We start from the raw sequence: 25,089 nt of genomic DNA, 5'->3' as shown, positions 1-25,089 counted from the left end.
CTCCATATATTTGTCCATGGTCTGTATGTAAAGGTAACTTATTAGTTATTTATCTCTGTCAAGTAAACTGACCAACCATTCATACATACTTTTTGTTGGCTCTCTTGGGTTTACTAGCTATAAGTTTTTTTTTTTTTTTCTTCTGAAAATGGAGGTTTTTCACAAAAGAGTATTTATTGATCAGATGGGAGAGCTGACATGGATTCGCTAGAAAATTCTGATGACAAAAAAAGGAAAATCTGTTAAATTTCGAACCAATGAGTGTAAGCATGAGGACACTTAACATACATTTTGTTCTGCTCAGAGTAGTAATCCTTTGCGACTAATCAATCTGCTTAGATCTTAGATTACATCTCCCTAGTACATTAACATACATTTTGTTCCAGTATTTTCTGTTCACTGAACTGAAAACAGTGATACCAGACATTTGGAGGTTATGGGTGCTCTATACATACAGAACTCATGGATGACTCAAGCTGCCTTGATCCCATTTGGAGCTCTATTACAGTAGCAAAACAAACATTCTGACCGTGTGCCAGTAGTTGTATAGGAAGTTGGATCAGAGACAGGACAATCTTTCCAGTATCTGGACTGAGTGGCACGCAAGCCAGTGGCCTATTTGCAGTGGTCCCTGAAAGTTGAAGTACTACCACCCATTTGCCACTGAGCCCACTTATATGTTGCTTCGGTAGGAGTGGTTCACTTCCATAGTGAATAATTTGCACTTCTTAGCCATTCACAAGTCACAACTATTTCATAGTTGTTTTAGTACAGAAAATGAGAAAAGTTCAGCTACACTCCAGTCTTGGTGAGAAGAGTCTTTTGTGATACTTAAAGAGATGGATCAATCTTCAAACTCCAAAACCTCTACAAAGTTGGGAGAGCCAAGGTTAGAAGCTCTTAACCTCCTTTTTTTTTTTCTTAGCTTCCTATATTTTTCTCTTTTCCCCCTCTTATTCTACAACTTCCCACTGTCATGGCTTTCTGCTGATTTAGTCAATGTCCAATATTTGATATACCAGTTGACCTTTAACATAGGTTACTCATTATTCTAAATTATTCTCACTGAAGCTTGTATCTGCAGAAGATACCTGTCAAAGCTTCTCACCTAGTATCAGCGGGTTTAAAGAGCCATAGTGTTAGTGGGATAGATGGAGAAATAAGGAGCCAGAAAAATAGTTGAGGTGATACTTCATGATGTATCTAAGGTTTCTACATATACCAGAAGACTGCTAACATTTTCTGTAGAATCTAGATCCAGATATAGGAATTCAATGGACTAAGCTTTCTGTGAATGATCCGATTCTGATATTCTACTTCTTTTCCTGAAGAGATGGATGAATATACTTATCATATATAGGGTAAAGTTCATTGAGGATGGAAATCAGTAAACCCTATACAATCTAATCTTCATGCAGTGTCCAGTATCACGAAACAATCCTGTTGGGACATACCCATTTCCTTAGCTTGCTTAGCTAGAACAAAAGAATAATCATCTCTTCAAGGGAGAAAGCCAGGAAATGCATTTGACATGTGCTCATTCTGTTAGTAGATAAAGAAAAACTAACCAAGTAATGCCCATTGGAAGACAATATTTGCAGATAAGAGACAACGATGTTTTAACAACTATTTGAAGAGATTAAAGTGATGAAACCTAGCTAAGGGTGTAATGGAAAACAACTATTCAGCTTGGTAGAAATAACCTAGAGTTAGTCTGGTTAGTTGAACTTTCTGATCTCTAGGTAGTGTTAGTGTTAGATGCTGAAAAAGAATGAAGCAGAAAAGGTGAAAGGGAAAGAAAACAAGATAAAAGAAGTAATGGATGACAAACCTAAGAAACTTAATTAAGGACAGCTACAGTCTGGCCTTGTAAGTATCCAAGACAACTAAGAGGCCCATTCTATTGGGATGGGCCTAACTTTGTTAAGCGTAGTCAGGGAAAGGAGGCCCCACGAGGATGCATGATGGTCACCATGGTCCCACTCAAAAGACCAAAATGATTTACCCATAATTGTGTAGATAAAATAAAAAAACCATTTGATTTTTAAGATATATCCTTTTATATTATTAAGCAAGTATAATGGAAGGAAAATAAGTCAACTTCTACATGGAAAGAGGGTGACAGTTGGCTCGGCCATCTCCAAGTTTTCCTACCAAAAAAAAGGCGCTTTATGATTAAATTTAAATGATTGCTTTTATTTTCTAGATTTTTTTTTTATCAAATAATATTTCTCTTTGTTTTAAAATGAGTGTATATATGTATATATATTTATCAGAAAGAGAATAGTATATGGGTACAAATTTTGCACCTGGTTCTATTTTGCATACACTTTTTTCGTAACTATGATTTTCCACCCCTATCCAATACAACATTTGTACTTTTTTTCTCACTGGCATTTATTGGCAGTGCAAATTTTGCATCCCAAAAATTCATATAAAATTTGCACCACCTTCCTCATACCTTAATTATCTCTCATCATGTACAATGATGAGGAACACATCATCTTATTTCCAACCTCACCTCCAAACAATTAAACAATTACTCTTCTTCCCTATCTCCATTCTCTTTATATATGAGATGGGAATCATTTCTTCCTATTTTATTTCTCACAAGCAAATAAGACAGTCAAATAAAATTCCCATATGTGCACTCCAATAGACAGCATATGTGCACTCCAATGACTTTATACCAGTTTAAATAAAATTCCCACTACAAACAAACTTGAGCCTTAATTAACATGTAATACAAAGAACACAATTGATATATTTAGACAAGATGCATAGATAAGGCATACATAGAACTTTTCGTAACACATCGAACATCTTGTGGTACATCAATTATCTAACATCCCGAGAAGGCAGAAGTCTATCCCTAACAAGTTGCATATAGTTTTCTTTTCCTTTCTCATCATTCTCTTCACTTAGAAGCAGGTCTAATCCAGATTAGGCCTGTAAGTTTCATCATATAAACTCATCTTTTCACTAATTAAACTTGGCGGTTACCCATCATCCAGGTTATTGTTTCCTAAATTTATAGCATTGTAAAACCAAACTCATCTCTGGTTAGAATATACTTTAAATTTGGTTGCATGTTGCTTATTTATCAAGGATATCGGTACTTAGAGAATAAAAACCTAATCAGGAACCTTAACTAACAATTTAAGCTTTTAAGTTAAATGGTTCCTTTTGACATGGTATCATAACCTATTTGACCAAGTGCTTTAGTTAGCATTAAAATATCGATATGTTCGATACCCAGGTTTCGGTATCGTTCATATCAATATCACCAAAACCATGTTTTTCTGAACTTTTATTTTTTCATCAGATAATCATTACAGGAATGGGGCCCTTTAAATTTTATAATCCAAGCACAAATAGGTACATCATTGCCCCCATTACAATTAGTTAAATTTTAACATAAGGTATGGATGAATATGTACTTATCCTCACTTCAAGGTCCAATAGGCTTTTGCATGAGATAATGTATTAGAAAATAAAAACTTATTAGGGACCTCACCTAACTATTTAAGCTTTTAGGTTAAATGGTGATGGAGTAAGCACCACTTTTTTGCTTTTCTTTTTTTTTTTTCTTTTTTCTTAAATATGCACTTGATAGTAGGGATGATGATAAGGGGGGAGTCAAGTTATTGGGTGGGGGGTCCTTCTCCCCCCCAACCCTTTTCCCCACCCTATATCTTTAACTAGGGGTAGCCCATCCCATATACCAACAATCAGGTTGGGTTAATGTTTGGCCCCCGAAAGCATTTTAGAAAAATGTTATTGGGTACGCAGAGTCACATTAATACTGATTTATCTCAATCATGACCCAATTTGATTTTTTGAAATCCTAATTCTAACTTTAACAAAACCCATTATTTTTTCCTATGTCAATCTAATTTGTTTGAATAGGATTTTTGAGGTTGGACTTGAATTAGAATGACTTATTTACATATATATTATTGGGTCGGATTGAACAATGTCTTAATCTTAACTTAGCACGAAATTTAATAGGATTCATATTTTTTAACTTTAACCTTAACAAAAACTTTAAACCGGACTTTCTAGTTGGATTTTAGGTGAAGAATACATCATAGGTGCACTTTAGGAATTTCCACCTAGTTTCCATTTTCCATTCTTCCTCATCTCTCATTCTCTTGGCCTCCCTAAGAGAAAATTCTTAGCTCCGCCACTGATAATGATAATTAGCCAATTTTAATTTTTTATCCCTCTACAGGTGTTTAATAGGAGATGAATCAAGCTTGAAGAGAAGGAAGTGGTCGTGGTCTGAAGCCCACCTCCTGGGCTAAGTTCAAAAGAGGTTCACTCCCTTGAGCTTGTCATCCCTAGCTAGCTACTACCAATTTAACAAAGACGATAAAATTTTGGTGCCATTGTTAATATCTTTCTTGTGCATGGAAACAAAAGCTACACCTTTCTGTCTCAAACCTCCAAATTTTTCTAGAATATATCAATTCAACTGGTCCCCCTCATACCTTCATTTGGAATCTATTATAAGTACTCAATAAGAAGTGATAAAAGTTATAGTAAGGTTTTAAAAACTGACTCGAAATTGGAACCATTTTGGTCATCTGCTTTTAGGTTGATGGGACCGTCTGATTCGAATGGATGGTTCATTCCAATTTAAAAAATTAAAAATAAAAAAAAATAATTAAAATAGAAATAGCCAAAACTGTTGAACGGGTCAACAGATCGCAAACTAAATCATTGGTTTTTGGCCAAAGACCAGGGTTAAGGGTGAAATAGAATTGGTTGCCTAAACTGTTCCCATGCTGAATGGTCCAACCGTCCAAATCAACGGAATTACGAAAACACTGAATTATATAAGATTTTTGGAATTTAAGAAATACTTTTGAAAATCCATTAGGCTCATATCTATATTATATAAAGACAGTATTTGTATTGCCTTGATTTTAATGCATGCCATAAAAGTTAAATTCGATTATATAATATATAATATTAACTTATATTCTTAAATGTATTTTTATCCTTTAATTGTACACATACATGGCCGTGACTTTACACTAGTTACAATAAATCCTCCCATTTACTGGTTTTGCCGAGGGTTAACCCTTTAGACACCTCTAGGTTTCAGCTGATAGGACAGTTCCTAGAAAACCTATAAATACTGAAATTTACCATTTGGGTTATAACCATTTTGTTTCTTAGCTGAGGGTCTCGTTTCAATGACTTGGAATCCGGTGGACCCATACTTATCTAACCATTAATATCCTAATTGGCAATGAGAATCTTCCATTAGACTCACCCTAAAATAGTAATTATTGACTTTCATCCAATACCACCTCTATTTGAGTCAAACAAAAATACGTATATTTGAATCTTAGAAAATACTGACAAAAAAAAAAAAAAAACTCTATTACAGTCGGATTGGATGTGCACCTTTAACTGTTTGATGTAGTTAAATAACTCTCGACTACCCATTCTTACCTCTTTAATTACTTGCTTGTGCTCCTGTCTAAAACGATTTAGGAGGCTGATGTTAGTATCCGAAGACCATTTAAAGAAGGTTAAATAAACCCTAGAGATAAAGGTTTTTTTTTCTTTTTCTTTTCCCTTAAAGCCCTTAGCTGCCTATGAGTTAGAATTATTTCAAACGTGTTTGGTTTTCAACTGAAGCTTCTTTTCTAAAATTATATGATTTGAAAGGATATTTTAGGTAATTTTTGTTTAGCAGAGTTCTCCATTTTTCATTATTCTGTCATATATAACAGAAGAATAAGTTTGTATTGGACGGGTGTTGAGTAGGCCTATCTACCACAAAAGGAGTAAAACCTATATGTATAACAAGTAGGCAACATTATGAGGGAGAAAGAATGATTCTGCAATTCCTACACTCATTTTTCTGCACTTTCTGATTGGTTACTTTGTGACAGGTGCTCCATTAATTATTGACTTCTTACCTGAATATAATAGGTTAGTGCTCGGAAACCATTAAAGATAAACCCACCTTTAAAATCTAGGTTGGATTAATCGTATTATTATTCCTTGTTCATATTTATAGATGGTCACTCCTAAAATTCAGGATACCACCCGGAGTCTGATCTTCACAGTAGCATCTATTTCCATTATGCATATTTATACAGAACATTCAGGATATTGAAAATATGGTTTGAGTTTGAACAAAAAAAATTGGCAACCTAGTTCAAATAATTCAGGCCAATTGTTAGTAATCATCCGAGCCGATCATACAAACAAGCCCATCAACTAATCTTAGTTTCAATGGAGGACTTAGTGGCTGAGGTCGACTTTCTTGAGCATGGACAAAGCAAAGTCGGAGGTTAGGGGTGGATAAGAATGAAGTTATCATTTGAGTTCAATTGGTGAGAAGATTGATTTGGCTCAATCCAAATTAAGCTTTGAAATAGAGCGTGAATTCAATATATAAGCTCGATTGCTAATCAAGATGAGCTCAAATAGCTCATGAATCTCACAAACCCAATATATAGGTTTAGTTTGTTTTTAGCTTGATTCAAGCCTCAAGCCTAAACTTGAACCTTATGTTTTTCTGTCAAGCTAAACTCGAGTAATCTAATATTCAACTAGGCTCAGCTTGTATACAGCTTGTATACAACTCGACTAATCTGAGAGCAGTTAGAAAGGTCACAGCCCTAAAGTTGGGGTAGTAGAACGGGAATGTTTTCTTTCGAAGTGTTTAGTGTGGGACTTCTGTGGTGTTTACCCTAAGGTGGAAGTAACAGCTTCCTAGGTTAGGATAGACTGAATTAGGGGTACAATTGAATCAAGTTCTAATCAAATAGTAAGGGCTCGAGTTTGATTAGGCCGATGCAACCCATAGCGAGCTGGCTTCATGTTGTGTCATGCTATGCTGGGCCATGGGTCGTGTCAGCATGGCCCACATTCTCATGCCATGTCATGCCGGCCTGCAAACCTTTAAATCCAAGCCCAGCACGACCCAAGGGTATGGATTGGGCTGTGGCAGTCTGTGTCATGCCATGTTATGTTGAACCATTGGTGGCACAACCCAATTTACATCTCAACTTCTAAGTAAACCAAAAATGATTTCATCTCTTAGAAATGCTATTATGGAGTACAGGGTGGAAAGTGACATTGAGATAAATAAACATTTGGATTGGAAATCTTGGCTGGAGAAGAGGAAGCCTATAGGCTCTAGGGGTGCAACTTAGGTGGCCCCAATCCGAGACATATATAGCATTGTCGAACAGTGTCACATTAGAAAGTGGGCTGATTGACCTATCTGAGCCTGGCCCAAGCATAACCCTAACTCGAATGAATCAAATGTTAGTGCGGGCTGGGCTCAGGTTGGATAATTCAAACTTGACCTTGGGCTTGGACTTTAGGCCCAATTAATCCAGCATAGTCCATCCAATTTCCACCTAACACGTGTTGTTACCTCAAGTGATGTCGAGCATGGTTTTTGAACCACCGTTGAGTCGGACGGTCGGACCGTTGGGCCTGAAAATCATCCAAGCAACTGGTTCTATTTTACCCTAAACCCGATCCTTGACCAAAAACCGTTGAATCGGTCAACAAACCATTGATTCGAACGGTCAAACCACTAACCTATTTGATCCATTCAATAATTTTTGGCCGTTTTTAGATTTTAATTATTTTTATTTATCTTTAATTTATTTTGTCAAAACGGACCGTTTTTTAAAACATTGATGTCAAGGACGATTACGTTTTTAGTGGTGGACGTATTCCGGGTACTCAGAAGACAAAGGACCTGCGTATGTTTTGGGGGAGTTCAGTGTGGAGAGAACTGAAAGAGATCCAAAAGAGTATGAGGGGATGAGCAAGCAGAGGAAGAAATTTTTCATTTGCTTGTTTTGCTTTCTTTGTAAAGCTGTTTTTAAGGGCTTCTTCTGGGGCTGGGCTTGTCTTTTCTATTGGTCCCTTCCCTTAGGGTTGGTTTTGTTGTTAGATTGGGCCTGTTTCTTGTGGTTATTGGTTTGCATAGGTGAGGAATGGTCCCCCAGGCTTAAGTTCATCTTTTGAGCTTTCTTTTTTTTTTCTTTTATTTCTTTGTTTTTTCTTTTTTATAAATTTTCTTTTATTATCTAAAAGCTTACGGTTTGACAGAAAATACAACTCTTGATAGAGCTCACTAATGGGGTAGAATTAGTGTAGCCATAATTTTACGACTTTGATGACTAAGAAGAATGATTCAACTTGTTTCACACATAGGAGGATTAGAAGCGAATGTTAGAGAAAATGCGCAGATTGTTGCCTCAAATAATTCTTCTTTATATTGCTGTTGTAGTTAGATGATCTACATCTATATTAGCACTTAGTCCTAGCAATCAGTTTAACCTTATCATAAAATATACAGACAATACAAAATTGATGCTGGTGCTTTCTCTTTCTCATACATGTCCATGCGTGTCAAGACTTTAGGATAAGAAGGGAAGAAAGGATTTGGCAGGCTAGACAACCATCTTTTGTAAGAGAACTGATGTTGCAGTCTGGACTGTCCATCAGATAGGAGAATTCTTTCAATTCACTAAGGGTCTGTTTGGTTTTCAGTCGGAATTGGAATCAGAATATGAATGATTTATTTTCATAGTATGTTTAGTTCTGACAGGAATGGGAATGAAAATTGGAATCAGCAGAAATCATGAAATTTCATTCTCAATGGAAGGGGAGGGAATGTCCATTTCCTTGCATGGGGGAATGTGATCCCACCAAGAATGGGTGGGATTCCAGTTCTGCCAAACCAAACAGTTGGTTCATTCCGATTCTAATTCCAGACCCCTATTCCCATAAAGCAAACAGGGCATAAGTGTTGATTTACCTCCTCATCAACCATTAGGAGTGCAACTTGGGTGGGCCCAAACCGGCCCAGACCGAAATTTTATACGGGCTGAGATTGGATTTTCAGGCCTTGGGCTAGGCTCGAGCCCAAGAAATCAGGTTTTTTTATTTTTTGGGCCAGGCCCAGGCCCAGCCCTTAGGTAGCCCAAACCCAGCCCAACTATCTATCTATCTATCTATATATATGCCTATTTACATACATATATACATAATTATATGTATACATATTTGAATAAATGCATATATATGTATATTTTTAGAGTGGGTTCATTGACCAACCCGAGCATGGCCCAGACCCGAGCCCAACCCAAATGCATCAAATTACAATGCGGGTTGGGCTCAGGTTGGGAAAATTGGGCATGACTTTGGGCTTGAACCTTAAGCCCAAATTTTAGGGCCAGGCCCAGGTTGATCATAAACCCAGCCCAACCTGCCCAACTCACACCCCTATCAACCATATACCCCCTTCATATTTGCCCCTTTTCTTATTAATGTTGGTTATAACAACTTCAATATAGATCTTATTTGAAAAGTCTCATACAAAATGACTTAGCTAATAGTTTACATGGCAAAGCTGTTGGCTTGAAGTATATATATTCGATTGATGAGAAGGATGAAGATAGAAGAACAAATGGAGTCATTTTGAATATTCATCAATGTTGTTACATGTGAGATTTATCTCTTCTCAACCTTGTCTATCAAATTCATGCCTAGGGATGGCAATTTATACCCTATCTGGCGGGTACCCACTCCTACCTGCCTCGATGGGGTGGGTTTTTTTGTTTGAAGGACGGGTTTTAGGATTTTACAACCCATACGAGTACGGATAGGGTACGATAATAGGCTAAACCTAGGTCATGCGTTGTTAAAAAGGATATAAGTTTTATGTATTAGGTGTTGAATTTAATAATATGTTGAGTTTTATGTAAAGGATAATTGATTTTTACATGTTTTAATCAAATAATTAAATTTTTTGTTGTTTGTTTGTGTTATTTTACTTATTTACTACTTATATATAATAAGAAATAATAGGAAATTAGATGCAGGTTCTAAACCCTACCCACCTACCCCTGAATGCGAGAAGGGTAGGGTCGAAGAGGGTTTTGTATTTTTATGTGCGGGGAGAATTTGGATTCTCAAAATCCAGCCCGCTACGAATTTTGGGGCAGATATAAGTTGAAAGGTTTAGAGAAACAAATAAGATCTAGAATTTATAAAGTCCTCCCCGAATCCACCCGGTTGCCATCCCTCCTATAAACTGTTAGCTAGAAAGAAAGAAATGATTTGTTTGAACCTACACTTACTTGACAAAGTTTCCAAGATACTGTGCATTAGAGTATAGACACCCAAGGGGGAGGGGGGCCTACCATTTAAAGGGCATAATGCTAGCTACCCTTCGGTCAATACACAGATGAAACTAATAAAGCAGTGATGGACTCTACGATCGGTAAAAGTATAAAGACTATGAGCAGTTTCAATTTGTGGGTGTCACCATATATATGTTGAGTATTGACCACATACAAATCAATGCTTCTGTGGGAGTCTACATGACTTTCCTCACTATTTCCTTTCTTGGACTTGTGCGGTATTCCGGAAAATCTGAACATCAATCTTTGGAAAGCAAAGAAATATTGAAAACAATTTGGAAGTCTAAATTGTAAACACAAATTTCTTGTTTTTTTTTTTTTCTCAACTTCTGAATATAGTGAAGTTGTTTTGTGTTCTGAAATCTCTCAAAAATGTCTACAATACTGTTTTACCCTTTTAACATATAATATATAAATTATAATATAATTATAAGCCTATTTTTGTGAGAGCAATTTCCATAATGCCCGAAGGGTATGATACTGGGAGAACTTTGACTGATCAAAACCCAAGCGTGATTTTTTTTTTATAGTAAAGTAAGAGAAAATCTATGATAGCAGAAAGGCATGGTATCGAAAAAGCTTTGAACAATCAAGGCACCAGCATGAATTTTGACTGTAAGCTTTTCCAATATCATACTTTTTTGGTATCATAATCAAACTCATATATAAAAAAGTAAAGATATCAGGTGGAGAAAAAACTCCGCCACATCTTCAAAAGCCAAGATAAAAACGACCTAAACATCATGTACAAAACAATAAGACAATATCAGAGAAGAGAAATATCACCTCCAAAGATATGAAAAGTTGAAAACTAAAATCAGGTCCGAGTCCTCAACCCAAAACCGGAGAGCACCAGAAAAGAAATAAACTGTCGTCTACATAGCCTTCCTACCTCACCCCAGCCCTGAATTTAATTTGATTCTCAAAGAACCAACCATACAAAAGTCCTTCAGACTTGATGCGTGGATAAGTATAGACCCACCCATACATTGTGCTTAAACATAATTAATTAAGATGGGATTATAAGGATTGAACACTAATTAAACAACTTAGTCAAAGAATCATTAAACCTAAAAGGTTAAACTGTTATGTGAGGTTCCTGAATAATTGAATATAGATTTTTATTCACTAACATTGATAAATACTGGGAGTTAGATTGGTTACCAGTTCTGTGATTGTTACCAGCTTGTTTAGGTATCATGCCCATAGTATTGTATATAATATATAATTTAAAATATATCATGTTATTTATTTATGTAACGTTACATCGTATCTTCTATACATTGCCTAACCTCTTAATAATTTAGTGCTGAATGTGTTTACAGAAGAGACCTCCTCAGATCTGAACGAACATTTGAGAGGTATTTTTAAAATTCAGAGTCGTCTTAAGAGGTAGTTGTAGCACAGATATGCTAAAAGCCTAAAACTTAATTTTTTCAGAGCTAGCTCACAGGTCCATTGGGCACTACTGAACAGCACCTTCGTCCTCAATGTGGGCCCTGGGGCTTTATACAATAGCTGTGTGTTACTGGTGACTTTTTCTTTCTTTCTTTGTTTTTTTAGAGAGAGAGAGTGTTTGACTAATGACTTGAACAGCAAGGCATGAGAAACATTTTCTGGGGGCCCATCAATTTTTCTCAAGATCGGGATATCTCCATGTTCTTCCACATCTTTAGGGCATAATTGGTTTCCTCAGTTTTAATATGTACCAGCTAATGACAGGCAGGTATTTTGTTTGAGACTCGCTATGAAAGCAGTAGCAGTAGGTTTTGAAGCATTTGGAGGATATATGATGAGCTATTTATCTGATTTAAGACACACTAAATTAGGTTTAATTTGTGATGAATCATTAAACAATACCCACACCAATGAAATTAAATCTTGAAAGCTTTTGTGCTGGGTTTTTGTTTGGGTTGTATACAGGAAACTAAAATCAGATTTTATCTATTATGAAAAGGACATGAGCTAATTAATTAACAGTTTGGGTTAGGAAACAAGGGTGTATACATACAAGATAATTAAACACGTCTGTGAGTGTTGGGTTATTGTCTCGGATCGATCAACTCTTAGGGGTTTCACTATGCTCTTGGGGGGAGCTTATGCACATGTCTGCTTGGATTTTGGATATTGGATATTGTCATCACACTAAAAGACTTGTGACACTCTGTTGTGACTGTGCAACTGATCGATCGAGCTGAAAGTTTTGACTGAGACCTTTTATGTATGCATGGGTAATGGGTTCTCTTGATGGAAGTGATACATACACCATGCATGCATCCAACCTGTCTGGATCCCTTGTGGGGGCTCTATTACAGTACAAAATCCATGCATTCCAACTATTTGTTTATTTGTACGGGAAAGTTAGAATGAACACGGAACAATTAATATTGCTTTCCAGTGGCCTTCTAGTAACTGATACTAAGGCTTGATTTGCGGTCAGAAGGCTGAAGAAGTGCCCCTCATTCTAATTTTTGGCTGGGATCGGAGCTTTTCTAGTTCTCTCTGGGCCCATGCAGATACAGTTGTTCCTTAGGCATGATTAAAAGCATCCCTACCTTGGTAACCTGATGAGCTTTATATAAACAAACAAATGAACTTCATTTTCATGTTTGTTTTCGTACTGAAGGAATGTGCCACTCCAGTAGTATTGGTGAGGGGAGCCTAATTTGGTGGAAACTTCGGAGAGCTGAATTAATGCCCCAGTCCAAACTCCAGCCTCTGCCAAGCCCACAGTCATGGTTAGAAGCTTTTAAACCCTTTTTCTTGTTATTATTTCTTTTATGCATGAATGTGTTTTTCTTCCCTAGTCGTCCCCTTTTAATAGAAGATTCCACTCCATGTCTCTATGACTATCTCTCTATCATGGGCTTTATTCTGATGATTTAGTTATTGGTTATATCTGAATCTGATCATGTAAGCTAGTAATTGACCCTCTATATATAATAGGTTGCTGCATTCTAATGTCATAGTTTTTTTTTTTTTTGGTGATTTAGCTAGTAGTATGATATGGTCTAGTAATGTAAGTTGTTGATTCCCAGGTGAAGTTGCTATAGATGTTTTAAATTGTTCTTCATATTGAAGGTCTTGAATATATCCGCATCAAGTTTTTGCATCAAAATTACACATAAGATGTGTAATTTGAGAGAGTGAAAGAGAGAGAGAGAGCTGTGATGTAACTACTCACCTCATTAACATTTGGATTGGAATGGTTCCTTAGAATAGACTTGTACATAAAGAGAGATCAGTGGTTAAGCTACTGGAGAATAATGTGCTCCATTAAATGAGTTGCTCCCTCCACTGGGACACTTCACATCTATATGCTTTGATGGGACACATAGTAGGGTCCACATACTCTGTATCTGCTGCTGAGGCTTCAACAGCAAAATAGTTCACCTCCTTGCAATCCCTAGCTCTATTTTTCAAGAAAACCTTTTCATTTATCAGAATCAAAATTAATAAAGCCCCAGAATCTCCATTCTCTTTCTCATCAACGAACGAATTATTGATTGAAAAATAAGAATGAAAAAGGAATAATATTTGGTTGATGTTCAATTTTTTCATGGAGATTGAATCTCGTCTTATGAAACTGCAAACCTATTGAAAGCTGATACATCTGTTGGCTTCCCTCTTTCTTCTTTGTCTGTTGTGAGAAAACATTGGAGCTGGATTTGTAGTTTAACAATTCACTGTAGTTCGAAGTTCTGGTTAATGACTAGGGTTCTAAGAACTTTCAGATTTTGTTTTGATAAATAAATGCCAAATAATGGACGGAGATGCTTCATGGGTTGAATATTGGAGTCATTCGGAGCTATGTCACAATTTAAAGGTCCTAGATAGCAGCATTTTTTGCTGCTGAAGCCTTAGAAGCAGATCTGGGCTAATTTTCTTCTTGGCTCCCTCCATCCAGAAGCTGAAGGCATGTCTAGTATTAATTATAAATCTTCAATATGGCTCCCTCCATCCAGAGTAGAATTTAGGGGTTCAGAAAATGACAAAGTTATATGGAATATATAGGAACACATGGAGACTGTAATTGTGCACCCTGCTGTGATTTACAGGATTTACTTTCCCAAGTGTATATGGTGGCCTCAGAGTGCAATATTTACAGCCTTCCTACAGTTTATGAAACCACAGAACATATTTCTTTCTTTCTTTTTCTTTTTTTTTTTAATGGTAAGGTTTGTAAGAAAGAAAAAAGGAGAAAAGAATGTTTTTACTGTATCGCAATTATCTGTCATGAAATCATCTAGATTAAGGGAATTATATTCTCTCTTTAAGGCTAAAAGCTAGGTAATGCATTTGAAGTTTGAACCTAGTAGATAAGGTTCTTTCTCCTTGGTATATACTGGAATTCGTACTATATATATCTCGATCGCTAATTCCAGTTATATATTGTTTCACGATGAACACAGCACTGTATTAGTTGTTATATTTAAAAAAAAAAAGAAAAAGAAAAAAAAAACACAGCACTTTCTTGTCATTAGCAATGGATCTGTTGTGATTTGTAGTAAAACATCCATAGAAGAAAACAAAAAGGCTATCTGGAGTTAGGGACTTGGGAGGGGTAGACTATGGTCCTAGCATATAATGCATTTAATTTCTTTTATAAACCAGAAAGAAGGTTTGAAGAGAATGTGTTAAAAAAAGGAAAATAAGAAAAAGAGGGAAAAAATCAAATGAAAAATAGGACCACAAAAATCGCTATACACTTGCATGAACATGACAAACCCAATAAAAATTCTTAATGGTCGATCTTCTACCTATCTTATCTTCTGTTTTTTTTTTTTTTTTATTTGAAGACTTCTACATCTCTCTTCTATACATATGTAATTATATATATATATATATAGGTGCTTAGTTCATTACTTATCGAAATAAGAACTGAGGTTAGAGTTTATTAATTAAGCAATGAAAATGCGCTTGCAAAGTTTCTTTTGGGTTGGGGGTTGGGTTAACCCAGTGATCTGTTCCATTTTTAGCTAGAAAATAAATCGCATGACCTTGATGGGTCAACAGTAGTTTGTAAAATTGCCTGAAACTAATTAAGAGATCAACAATTTGACAGGTTGGTAATGTTAGACTGAATACATTGTTTTCTAATTCCAATTTTTAATATATATTTTCTATTTCTGTTCTTTTTTGTTTTACTCATACGTAATTTGACATTTGGGATATAACCATCCCAACTGAGTTGTGAAAAATGAAAACTATTAAAGTGCATAATATTTGGTGTATTACCTATCAAGGCTTCAGCAAAATTTAGGATACAATAAAATGAACTAAAGAGAAGAAAAGAAAGAACAAAAAGAGATAAGAATGCAAAAGGCCAAGCTTAGCCAAGCCTAGTGGCCTTAGATGTGTCTTAACCATAAACTAAGCCTTGCTTTGGTTTTAGGCCTAAGCATTTTAGCCAAAAATTAAGGTTGTTATTTTCTTTTGGAGGGTAAATTAAAAAAGTCTGAAGGGCTAAAAGGGAGAACAGATAGCCCTTCCCTTTGAATGTATGACCAATACAAGGAAGCTCCTTAACCAAGTTTTAATATATATTTCTTTTGAGAGACAAATAACAAGATGTTATTAAAATGATAGGGAAATGTCCTGACCAAGATTTAATATATATTCTAACACTATGACCTATATTACAAAGGAAAATGCCTGGAGGATGGAGGAACTAATCCTCCCTGTAAGTGTCAATTTCTAAATATTCCATATATTAGTAACAATCTATATTTATGCTATTATTAAAAGTGTGAAATGAGAGTGTAGAACTTTTGACTAAAATATCCCAATTTTTTCATTTGGTCTCTCTGTAATTGTAAGGGCAGAAATATAATTTGAGCAACCACTGTCTCCTCATTCAAATCCTCTCATTAAGTCTTATATTTAAGGTATTAAGCCCCATTAACATTCATTGAATCATATTTTTTACTAGAATACCCCTATTTTTTAATTTGATTCCTCTCTAATTGTGACGACACAAAATGGAATCGGGATCTGCTCCTCATAGATCATTCTTCACACTGACCTCACAGCTCCATCCCACCGTGTATTGGGAATATCTCCCCACAAATAATAAATATAAGTATGAGAAATGTTCCTGATGTGCAACCAGGACATGCTATGAGGACGGTGTGAGGAGCACTCTATAAGGAGCGGATCCAAACTCTACAAAATGTAATTTGAACTACTTATTGCATTTCTCCTCATTCAGTTCCCTCTCATTAAATCTTATATTTAGGGCATTAGCTCTCATTCTTTTATTGAATCTTATATTAATTAACTATATATTATAGAAAGATAAGTGTGACAAAGAATAATGGCTTTTATTGATGATATAAATAAAATATAAATTTAAAACCAACCCAAAAATGCAATTGTTTTCCCATTTGGTGGTGAGTCAACAATTCAACCCTTTGGGTCAAAATGTGCCAATCCCTGATGCCGTTGTTAAATAATAATAAAATTTTAAAAAGATGAAAACACACATACATATTAAAATATAAAAAAATCGTAAAAAACATTTGGACACATATATAATATTGTGTATTCATCATGTTAAATAAAAATAAGTGTAACAAATAAGAATAATTTTTATAGAGATAGAAATATAAAAAAATTGTAGAAAATTTTGAAAACATATTATTCACTATCATCATCATCATCATAAAAAATTTCCATGTGCACACTTAATAGTCTTCCCAATGTCTACAACAATTTCCAAGATGATTGACTTGCTGCTTTTGTTGCATATTCAATAGTTTTTGAACCTTCCTCTTCAACCATGATAAAATTAGGCTCTAGAATTTGACATTACCTCTGCTTTAGGGTTTTCATAGAATTAATTACTCTTGAAGCAACCTATAGCAGCACTATCAACTAGTTGGTAAAACTGATATATCAAAGGGGTTAGAAGGGGTTTTCAAGAATTTCCTTTTAATATCAATCCCACTCACCATAGTGACTTTTTGAGGCCTCACTTGAGGAAGTAAAGCTGAATTTTGTGTTATATGTCATAGTATGAGGCTACCTAGGAAAAACTTATTATATTAAAAGTATAATAACTTTTAGACATTCATATGAATTTGTCATAGATCTAAGTTATTTTTTCTCTATTACAATTTCATTCTTCTCTCTTTCTTTCTTTCTTCTATCCCTTATGTTAACCATTTGTGGAATGATGAATCGTGCACGAAGAAACAATTCTACCCTAAATGGATCTCACAAATGAACAATCTAAAAGAAATATTCAATTGATTCCTATACATCACCATGTATTTCACATGTGGTATACTAAGCCTTACACCTCTTCTACAATGAAGGTCCTTGGTGAGAAGTCTATTTCCTGGATACAGTTTACACAACAAATCCAAAGAAGGATGTTAGCCAAACTAGTTTCTTGAAAAGTGCTTTCCTGAGCCACTTGGCTGATTTGATGGAGAATGGACCTACAGGATAGAACCCCTCTCCACAAGTTATTTTTCTTTTGGCTATTAAAATGGATTGCTTTGATTTTGTCCATTGTTCCTTTTTTGCTCCAATTGTTCAATGTTCCTTTCGAGATGCCAATTAAATATGGGAAACTCTGATTTCACGACATAACAATCTTAATCAATGTCATCTGGTTCATAATGAAGAATAAAACTTCAAAGAGGACATTTTAAAAGCTCGGTTATCTAACCAAAGGGGGATTTTGTTTCCATTTTGTCTTGGCCTTCTATGATAGGGTTTCTCTTTGGTGAATTATTCCCCCAAACAAAGAAATTACTTGGTTTTTAAATATTTTTCCTAGAAAGTACCTATTACCTCCATCCAAACATTTTTTTAAAGTCATGATGAAGAATTTATAACCCAAGATTTTTCTTATGGCCGGGCTTCTTTGATATCTATGGCTGGACAATGTGACAACCATCGTGCCTGATTGATTTATACACTAATGTTTCTTACTTGAATAGAGGAATTGACTAACGTGATGAGGAATTTCCTTCCTTTTTCTTGGAACTTTTTTTTTTTTTGTTGGCCTTGAATTAAAGCATCCATTTCTGACTTTAGAGCTTGATTTTCTAAGGATCCTTTGGAAAAGAAGGGTACAAAAGAAAAATGAGAAGGATATATTTAATCAGAGTCTGTACACGATACAGAAAAAGATATTAAATATGGTAAACAAATGCACATGCAAATATTGGCCAAAAACACAAGGGTGACATTTTCCATCTAATGGACCACATTGTTTTATCAAGGATTATCAAAAAAAAAATAGTAATATCAGAAAATGTTGAAGGGACTATATATAGTTATTTTCCTATATTCTTTTAAATAAGTAGAAATAGATGTGTTTAGAGTAGATGTTTATAGTAAACGATTCTTACTTTAGAAACTAGAATCTCCTATAGGTGACTGATCAAATGGCACCTGCCAACTAAGAAAATGACACTGCCCCTCATTATATGTCCATCTGATCTAATTAAAGATTTTCTTTCTTTTTCGATTGATCGCCATTTTCTTTCTCCAGTATAACTAATAATCTGTCAATTCTTTGTGTATTATTGGATATTAGAATGCATTTTCTATATGAAATTATTTTATGACATAGACATTGAAAATATATATTGAAGTAATCTGAAAGAAATTCTTTGAGAAAACCACTTTAGTACGTAGCTCTATATAAAGGACCATTTTATACTTTTAATATTTTTTTTAATAGTGAATAAAACTGTTAAATATACAATCCATCTCCCTCCCTTAAGCAATTTGTATCTCCATTTATACAAATGAAGAGAAATACAATTAAGTTTCTCCAATTTTATTATTCACTCCATTATCATCTCAATCTCCTCACTCTTTACACCCGTCATCCCTTAATTTGGTTTAGGTTGCAATTAGCATAGATTCTCTTGGTTCTCTATTCTAATAATTTGGGGGGCTCCATTATCATTCAACAATCCAAAGACTAGTTACGTGTTTCTTCCCCTTTGCTTCCCTTCATTTTGACTTCATTGTATTTTGAAAATATTAGAGTTTTGATTATTGAAAGGAAAATATATTTTTTTAGTAGTGAATATAGCTTTATTACAGGTAACTAACCTAATTACAAAAATATGATTGAAACTTGAAAGTGTTGCAATTGAACTAAAAAACTGCAAAATATTTATGTGGTAATTAATTATAATTAATAATCTCTAACAATTAATAAAATATTTTTTCACCATAATTTTTGGTTATTGGAAGTATATAACTCAAATTCTAATCCTAATTAATATCTAATATATCATATGGTGTATCTCCTCTAAAACTTTTGTTTTAGGTAAATAGAAAAAAATTATTAAAATTAAAAGAGAAAAGATATATATATATATATACATACTTATGCTACTTGCTTCAATATCCAAAATAACCATGTTTGTTTACCATGAAAACGTGGAAAAGGGTTGGAAAGTTGTGTGTGTGTGTGTGTGTGTGAGAGAGAGAGAGAGCATGTCTGTGCACTAACTGAGAGACTGAAAGATTCAAGCCACATGATGAATTTGAAAGAGAGAATAATTAATATTGAATAATACAGTGATTTTTAATTTTTTACACAAAGAAAAATGGCCGATATGTTTAGACAAGATATATGAACACAACATAAATAAAATCTTTCAGATCCCAAAGGCCATCTTGCCCCTACATCAATCATCCGATCTCCAAACAAGACATAACTATTCTTATAAACAACAACACAAACAAATCATATATCAAGAAATGAGTGTCTTTCTCTTTGTTTTTTCTTCTTTTTTCCCATTCTTCTTTAAATAAGTTCAATTTAGATGAAAACTATGGTGTTATCATCCTCAAACCTCATTTCATCCAAACACGGCGGTCCTCCATCACCTAAGTGGTTCTCTTCTAAACTCATGTCCAGTAGAAACCCAAACTCATCTGCGCCTCTAGAGTCGACCTCAATCATGGGAGTGTTGTTCATCTCTTGAGGACATTCAAGAAAATTAGAGTTCATCATAGCCAAGTTTAGGAAACTGTGTTCTTGGTGGTAGACTGAGGACGAGAATGAGTCGAATTGTTTAAACCCACTTGATATGTTGTGATGATTAGTAGGAGACGAGGCAAATGTTGGAGAAGGGGCACCAAATGTGGATTCTAGCTCATTTGCTAAGCTAGGTTCTGTGAGACGCTCTCCCTTGCCTTTGTAGAAGACTCTACATAGCACCCAGTCTTCCTGTCAATCAGTTTAATCTTGTTAGCAATTAATTAATAATATATCAACAATACTAACTCTCTCTCTCTCTCTCTCTCTCTCTAAGCTACATGCATGCACTCCCATGCATATATAGCTATAAAATATTCAGTGAAGTAAAAATCCTGACTGCCATGAATTCCCTTCCCTAGCTATACCATATTAATTTGCTACAGATTTATCCACTTTTGATGCTGGTCATGATATCCACTCTCGTTGAATTTGACCTTTTCCAACCTTAAAGCTTCAATGTTTTAAATTTAAAATGGTTGTAGTTTGTTTGAATCTTACTGATAAATGAGGATTATATTAATGAGTGTCCAACCGTTGGTGGCACGTTCAACATTAATTCTTGAGTTCTTTAGAAGATGATTAATGATCATCAGAAGAATTTTAATTACTCGTCTGTCATTTTCCTTACAACTCTTAACAATAACAAGACGCTTTGTGAAGCCTTGCCTTGCCTATATCTATCTGTCTATATGACGACTATCTCATTATATTTATATTCTAAACAATCAAAACGAGTCATTAAGAAGCTGAGGACGGATTTTGAACCCAAGTCTATATATATATATGTGTCTATGATATGACCAGTATATGACTTGACCATGACTTGGGCCAGGAAATTGTGTAAACCAGCAAGTGGGACCCGTTCTTTAGGACGAGGAAATGTTAAGGAAATTGCATGCACACTCCATTGAGGGCACTTTGGTCAACAAACATCGAAAAATAACAAAAGCAGTTTGGGCATGCACTTTGGTCGATGAAACCCTTCCATTTTGTCATCTTCCCATGTCTATGGACACAAATGCCCCTTGTGGAGCCCACATGAGCTTCCTTGGCGTCCCCCTGTTTGGACTTATCACCCCCTAATTAGATGTCATCTTCAAATGGTGATGGTGGTAGTGGTTCCTTAGAGAATTTAAAACTTGGACATGGTATTATATATATATATATATATATGCATGTATCCAATTAATTAATGTCCATGTCTAGCTATGTAGAAATTAATTAAAGGGTGTGTGTCATGAAGCAAGAGAAAAGACGTAGAACAGAATAGAATGGTACCTCTTTCCCAAACCAAACTCTTGAGCTAGGAATAATAATTAATTAAGCCCAACTAATACTTAACCCTATTGTGAGTATGAAGAGCAAGAGTTTCCCCTTGCGACCAAACAGGTAGCAAAGGTCGAGCTTATATCTATATGGATCGTAGAGTTGTGTTCAATATCTCAAGGGTGACAGGGTGTGTGGGTGTGTGTATTGATTTGCAATAAATTAAAGTTGGAGTTACGTTGGAAATATATAAGATTAATAGGTAGGAAGTACTAAGTAGAGAGAAATAATGAAGCAGACTACCTTTGGAGGCATGTGTGGGTTCTCGAGACGGAACTCGTGCATGATCCAACCTGTCTTGATCCCATTTGGAGCTCTGTTGCGATAGAAAACTAGCGTTTTCCGCATACCAACAATTACACGAGAAGTTTGATCAAACACGGGACGATCCTTTCCGGTGGCCTTCCAGTAACCAGATGTCGTGGCTCGATTTGTACGCAACCCCGTCGCGTACTTGCGGTCTCGGAAGCTGAAGAAGTACCATTCATTGGCCCCCAGCTTTGCTACCTCTGAACCCAGACCCAGACAATACAGAAACAAATTATTAATTAAGCGTTATTTTAAGTAATATAGCTCCAGCTTAAGTTGAAGTTATAAGTTTGAACAACAACAACACAGACAAACACGCAAACACAACTTACACAGTTAGGTTGTTAGTTACGGACAAATTAATGAAACTTAGCTTCGTTGTTGTGTTTTTGGTGATGAATCTAGGAAAATAAGCTAGAAGCTAGAGCTAGTTAATCGGTGTTGTTGATGATGAGGGGAGTCACCTCTGAGAGCTTAACTTAATTAGAGCTTCTCACCTGGGTTCTATTTTCTCTTCTTAAAACTTACAACAGCTATAGTATTCAATAGCCTTATTAGTTTTACTTTATTATATTTTTTGTATATTCATGATGGGTCTGCGTCTGACCATGTTTTTCTCTAATTTAAATTACTAAAACAACTCATTTCGTGTCTCTTTCAAGTGTTTTATGATGATTTAGTGAATCTCTAATCTTGTAATCTAGCAGTTGACCTCTTCGGTACGTTGTTCATTTTTTAACTGTCTTCCATATTGAGAGAAGAGAGAGAGAGAGAGAGAGAGGGAAGAAGGAGGAGGAGGCTATATATGATTTTGATTTTGACGACAACGAAGGAAATGAAAGAGGGATGCTTAATTATGTGATGTGTCTAGGTCTTCCAGCTAGAAAGCCAATACCAGAATGTTGTAGTTGCAGAGAAAAGGTCCACAAAGAACAGCTCAAATGGTTTAGCTAATGGGTTCTGCTCCATTGATCAATATATAGGATCGATATGGTGAAATTAATACCTCCAATCCAGTAGTACTCTCCATCTGTGCTTATGCATGGTGGGCCATTCAGGATGCTAACCAATTAATGAAGTTAAATGGAATGAAAATATGATGAAGAAATTCAGTTGGGTGTCTTCGTCACCTTAGCTTGTCAGCTATAAACAAAGGATATGCTTTTGTCTTCAAGGTAGAAATCTAGGAAATCCATTCATCTTTTATTAGAGGAGTCTCTTTTCCTTAGTATATATATACATATAAGCTAAAGGCGGTGAAGGTGGCGACCAATCAGCAACCATGGAGGAACCCATGATTAGCTTTTACACCCATCAAGGACCCAGGCCCAGCTATTGATTCAATAAAGTGGGCAATAAATACTCTCTATAGCTAGCGCCATTCCCTGAGCACAATAGGGTCATGAACTTGGTGGTTAATTAGGATCATTCAATCGATGACGGACTGTATACTCATCAACTTTTGAATGGCCCCCGCTTATCTTTCGTTATCAATTCATCCTTCTAGTCATTATAGAAACATTGGGATGGTAGTTTAGATAAGTACGAAAGCTAAATAACAGCAGGAATCTTTATGCAAACGTCAAGGTTTTCTTTCTGAGAACACAAACAGAAAGTTGAGTTCATCTTGATCTTCTAAAAGATAAAATAGTAAATAAATGTGCTAAGAACAAAGAAAAGAGGAACAAGAGGGCCAGGAAACTACTAATCATCACTACTGTGTTATTCCATGCATATTGCATGGCTAATTACTTAATGTTTTTGGTCGTTCTTCAACATCTCTCTCCTTTATAGACATGTATGTAAAGGGATATTATATTGAATATTCTCTCTCCTTTCTTCTCCTTTCTCTCTCTCTCTCTCTCTCTCTACATATTTTCAAGCATGCAAGTATTCATTTCTGAACAGAAGAGAAGCTAATTAGCATATATAGAAGAAAAACAAAGCAACTTGTATTGAGCAGTGCAAAATTGAGGTTGCAGGTGCAAGGAGATAACAATATTATATATTATAATAGTGATTTGAAGTAAACAAAATGAAACTCATGAAAGGGTATACACACCAGGTAGCTGCCAGGGCTCACAGGTGTGCAGGTCAACCTCCACCATTGTTCCCTTTGAGACTCCCTCCTTAGCAATCTTTTTGTAGAGATAATGGCAGACCAGCTCCTCGTCGCTTGGGTAAAACCTAAACCCTGGAGGTAGAGTAGCCTCTATGTCCCTTAAACCCATGTATCCTTTTGGATGGAAAGATGACTGACAGAGCTAGGTGATGATGGGGTTCTTGATCGAGTTTGAATAGCTAAAAAAATTTTAAAAATAAAAGTGTAAGCAGCTCTACAGTTGGGAATTGTTGGGAGCTGGCATGAACAAGAACCCTAAAATAAAATCCCTCTCCTTAGCTGGGTTTCGATTATTTTATAGATGACAAGATGATCTCTCTTGTAGGTATGTACTTGGTGATGACAACTGGCTCAGAGGTGATGATCAGGAGGATATATATATACTAGGAACTTATGCTTTTGATGATGAGTTATGAGAAGAGGCTTCAGGAAGAACCAGCAGGGCCACAAGACATCTTGATCGATCTCTAGCTAGCTAGGGAGTCTCTTCTGTCTTGGGTGGATGAGGGGGGAAGGAAGTGCTGAGTGGCAATTTATTGCTACAAATGAGCAACAGCCAAGGTATTTAATAGCCAAGAGAAACTCCAAAACTTGTTTTCTAAATATATCCTGGTGAGCTTCTCCTTTAAGATAATTCAAAATTTTCAGTAAATAAGGAAACTTGGGTAGTTTTCAAATTAGGTGTTATTAGGCCCTCCCTAGCTCTCCCCCTCCTAGTGTGGACCATATCCCCAATCAATATCAATTTGACGATTCTCTCACCTCTCACCTCTCACCTCTTCAATGCATTTCCATCAACTGTTCGCATGCTTTTCTAGCCCTTCACATGCTCCTAATCAGATGGTTGTGATTGTGTGATGCGCGTGACTTATGACTATCTAGGCCATCAAATGAGCTGTCAACACCTTATTTTGATTCATGATTCTTGCCACGTCACGTGGAGACGTGCTAGAATACCACAATTTTTGTTCCTAATAATCAACACTATTAATTAATTAAACTCCCCCCCCCCCCCCCCCCCCCACTCTCTAAAAGAAAAAAAAAAAAGAAAAAAACCTAAGAGAAGTTGTTTTCCATCTATCATTCCCGTGGAACAATTATTGGATCAAGGT

The 25,089-nt window shown here is 35.6% G+C and overlaps 1 protein-coding gene and 1 long non-coding RNA gene across 3 annotated transcripts; one reads left to right on the top strand and one right to left on the bottom strand.

Annotated features, from left to right (window-relative positions):
* Positions 1-411: 411 nt before the first annotated feature.
* On the top strand, positions 412-24,940 carry LOC104590000 (uncharacterized). Of its 2 annotated transcripts, none has more exons than XR_016080496.1 (4): positions 412-889; positions 4,235-4,318; positions 11,525-12,937; positions 24,303-24,940. It is a non-coding gene; the product is annotated as an uncharacterized LOC104590000 (long non-coding RNA). The 2 variants fall into 2 exon arrangements; XR_016080495.1 differs by lacking the exon at positions 24,303-24,940 and adding an exon at positions 17,519-19,436.
* Positions 19,716-24,309, bottom strand: LOC104589998 (protein CUP-SHAPED COTYLEDON 3-like). The gene is made up of 3 exons (XM_010248497.3): positions 23,918-24,309; positions 21,790-22,055; positions 19,716-20,409 (listed from the first exon to the last, which is right to left on the bottom strand). Exons 1-3 carry the CDS (start codon positions 24,084-24,086, stop codon positions 19,999-20,001), a joined length of 846 nt encoding a protein of 281 aa, XP_010246799.1. The 5' UTR covers positions 24,087-24,309; the 3' UTR covers positions 19,716-19,998.
* Positions 24,941-25,089: the final 149 nt, after the last annotated feature.

Source organism: Nelumbo nucifera, chromosome 1 (genome assembly GCF_055504915.1).
Source record: "Nelumbo nucifera cultivar China Antique chromosome 1, China Antique-T2T, whole genome shotgun sequence".
NCBI lineage: Eukaryota > Viridiplantae > Streptophyta > Magnoliopsida > Proteales > Nelumbonaceae > Nelumbo > Nelumbo nucifera.
Note: the sequence above shows the minus strand (reverse complement) of the source record. Positions and strands in the feature narration are given on the sequence as shown.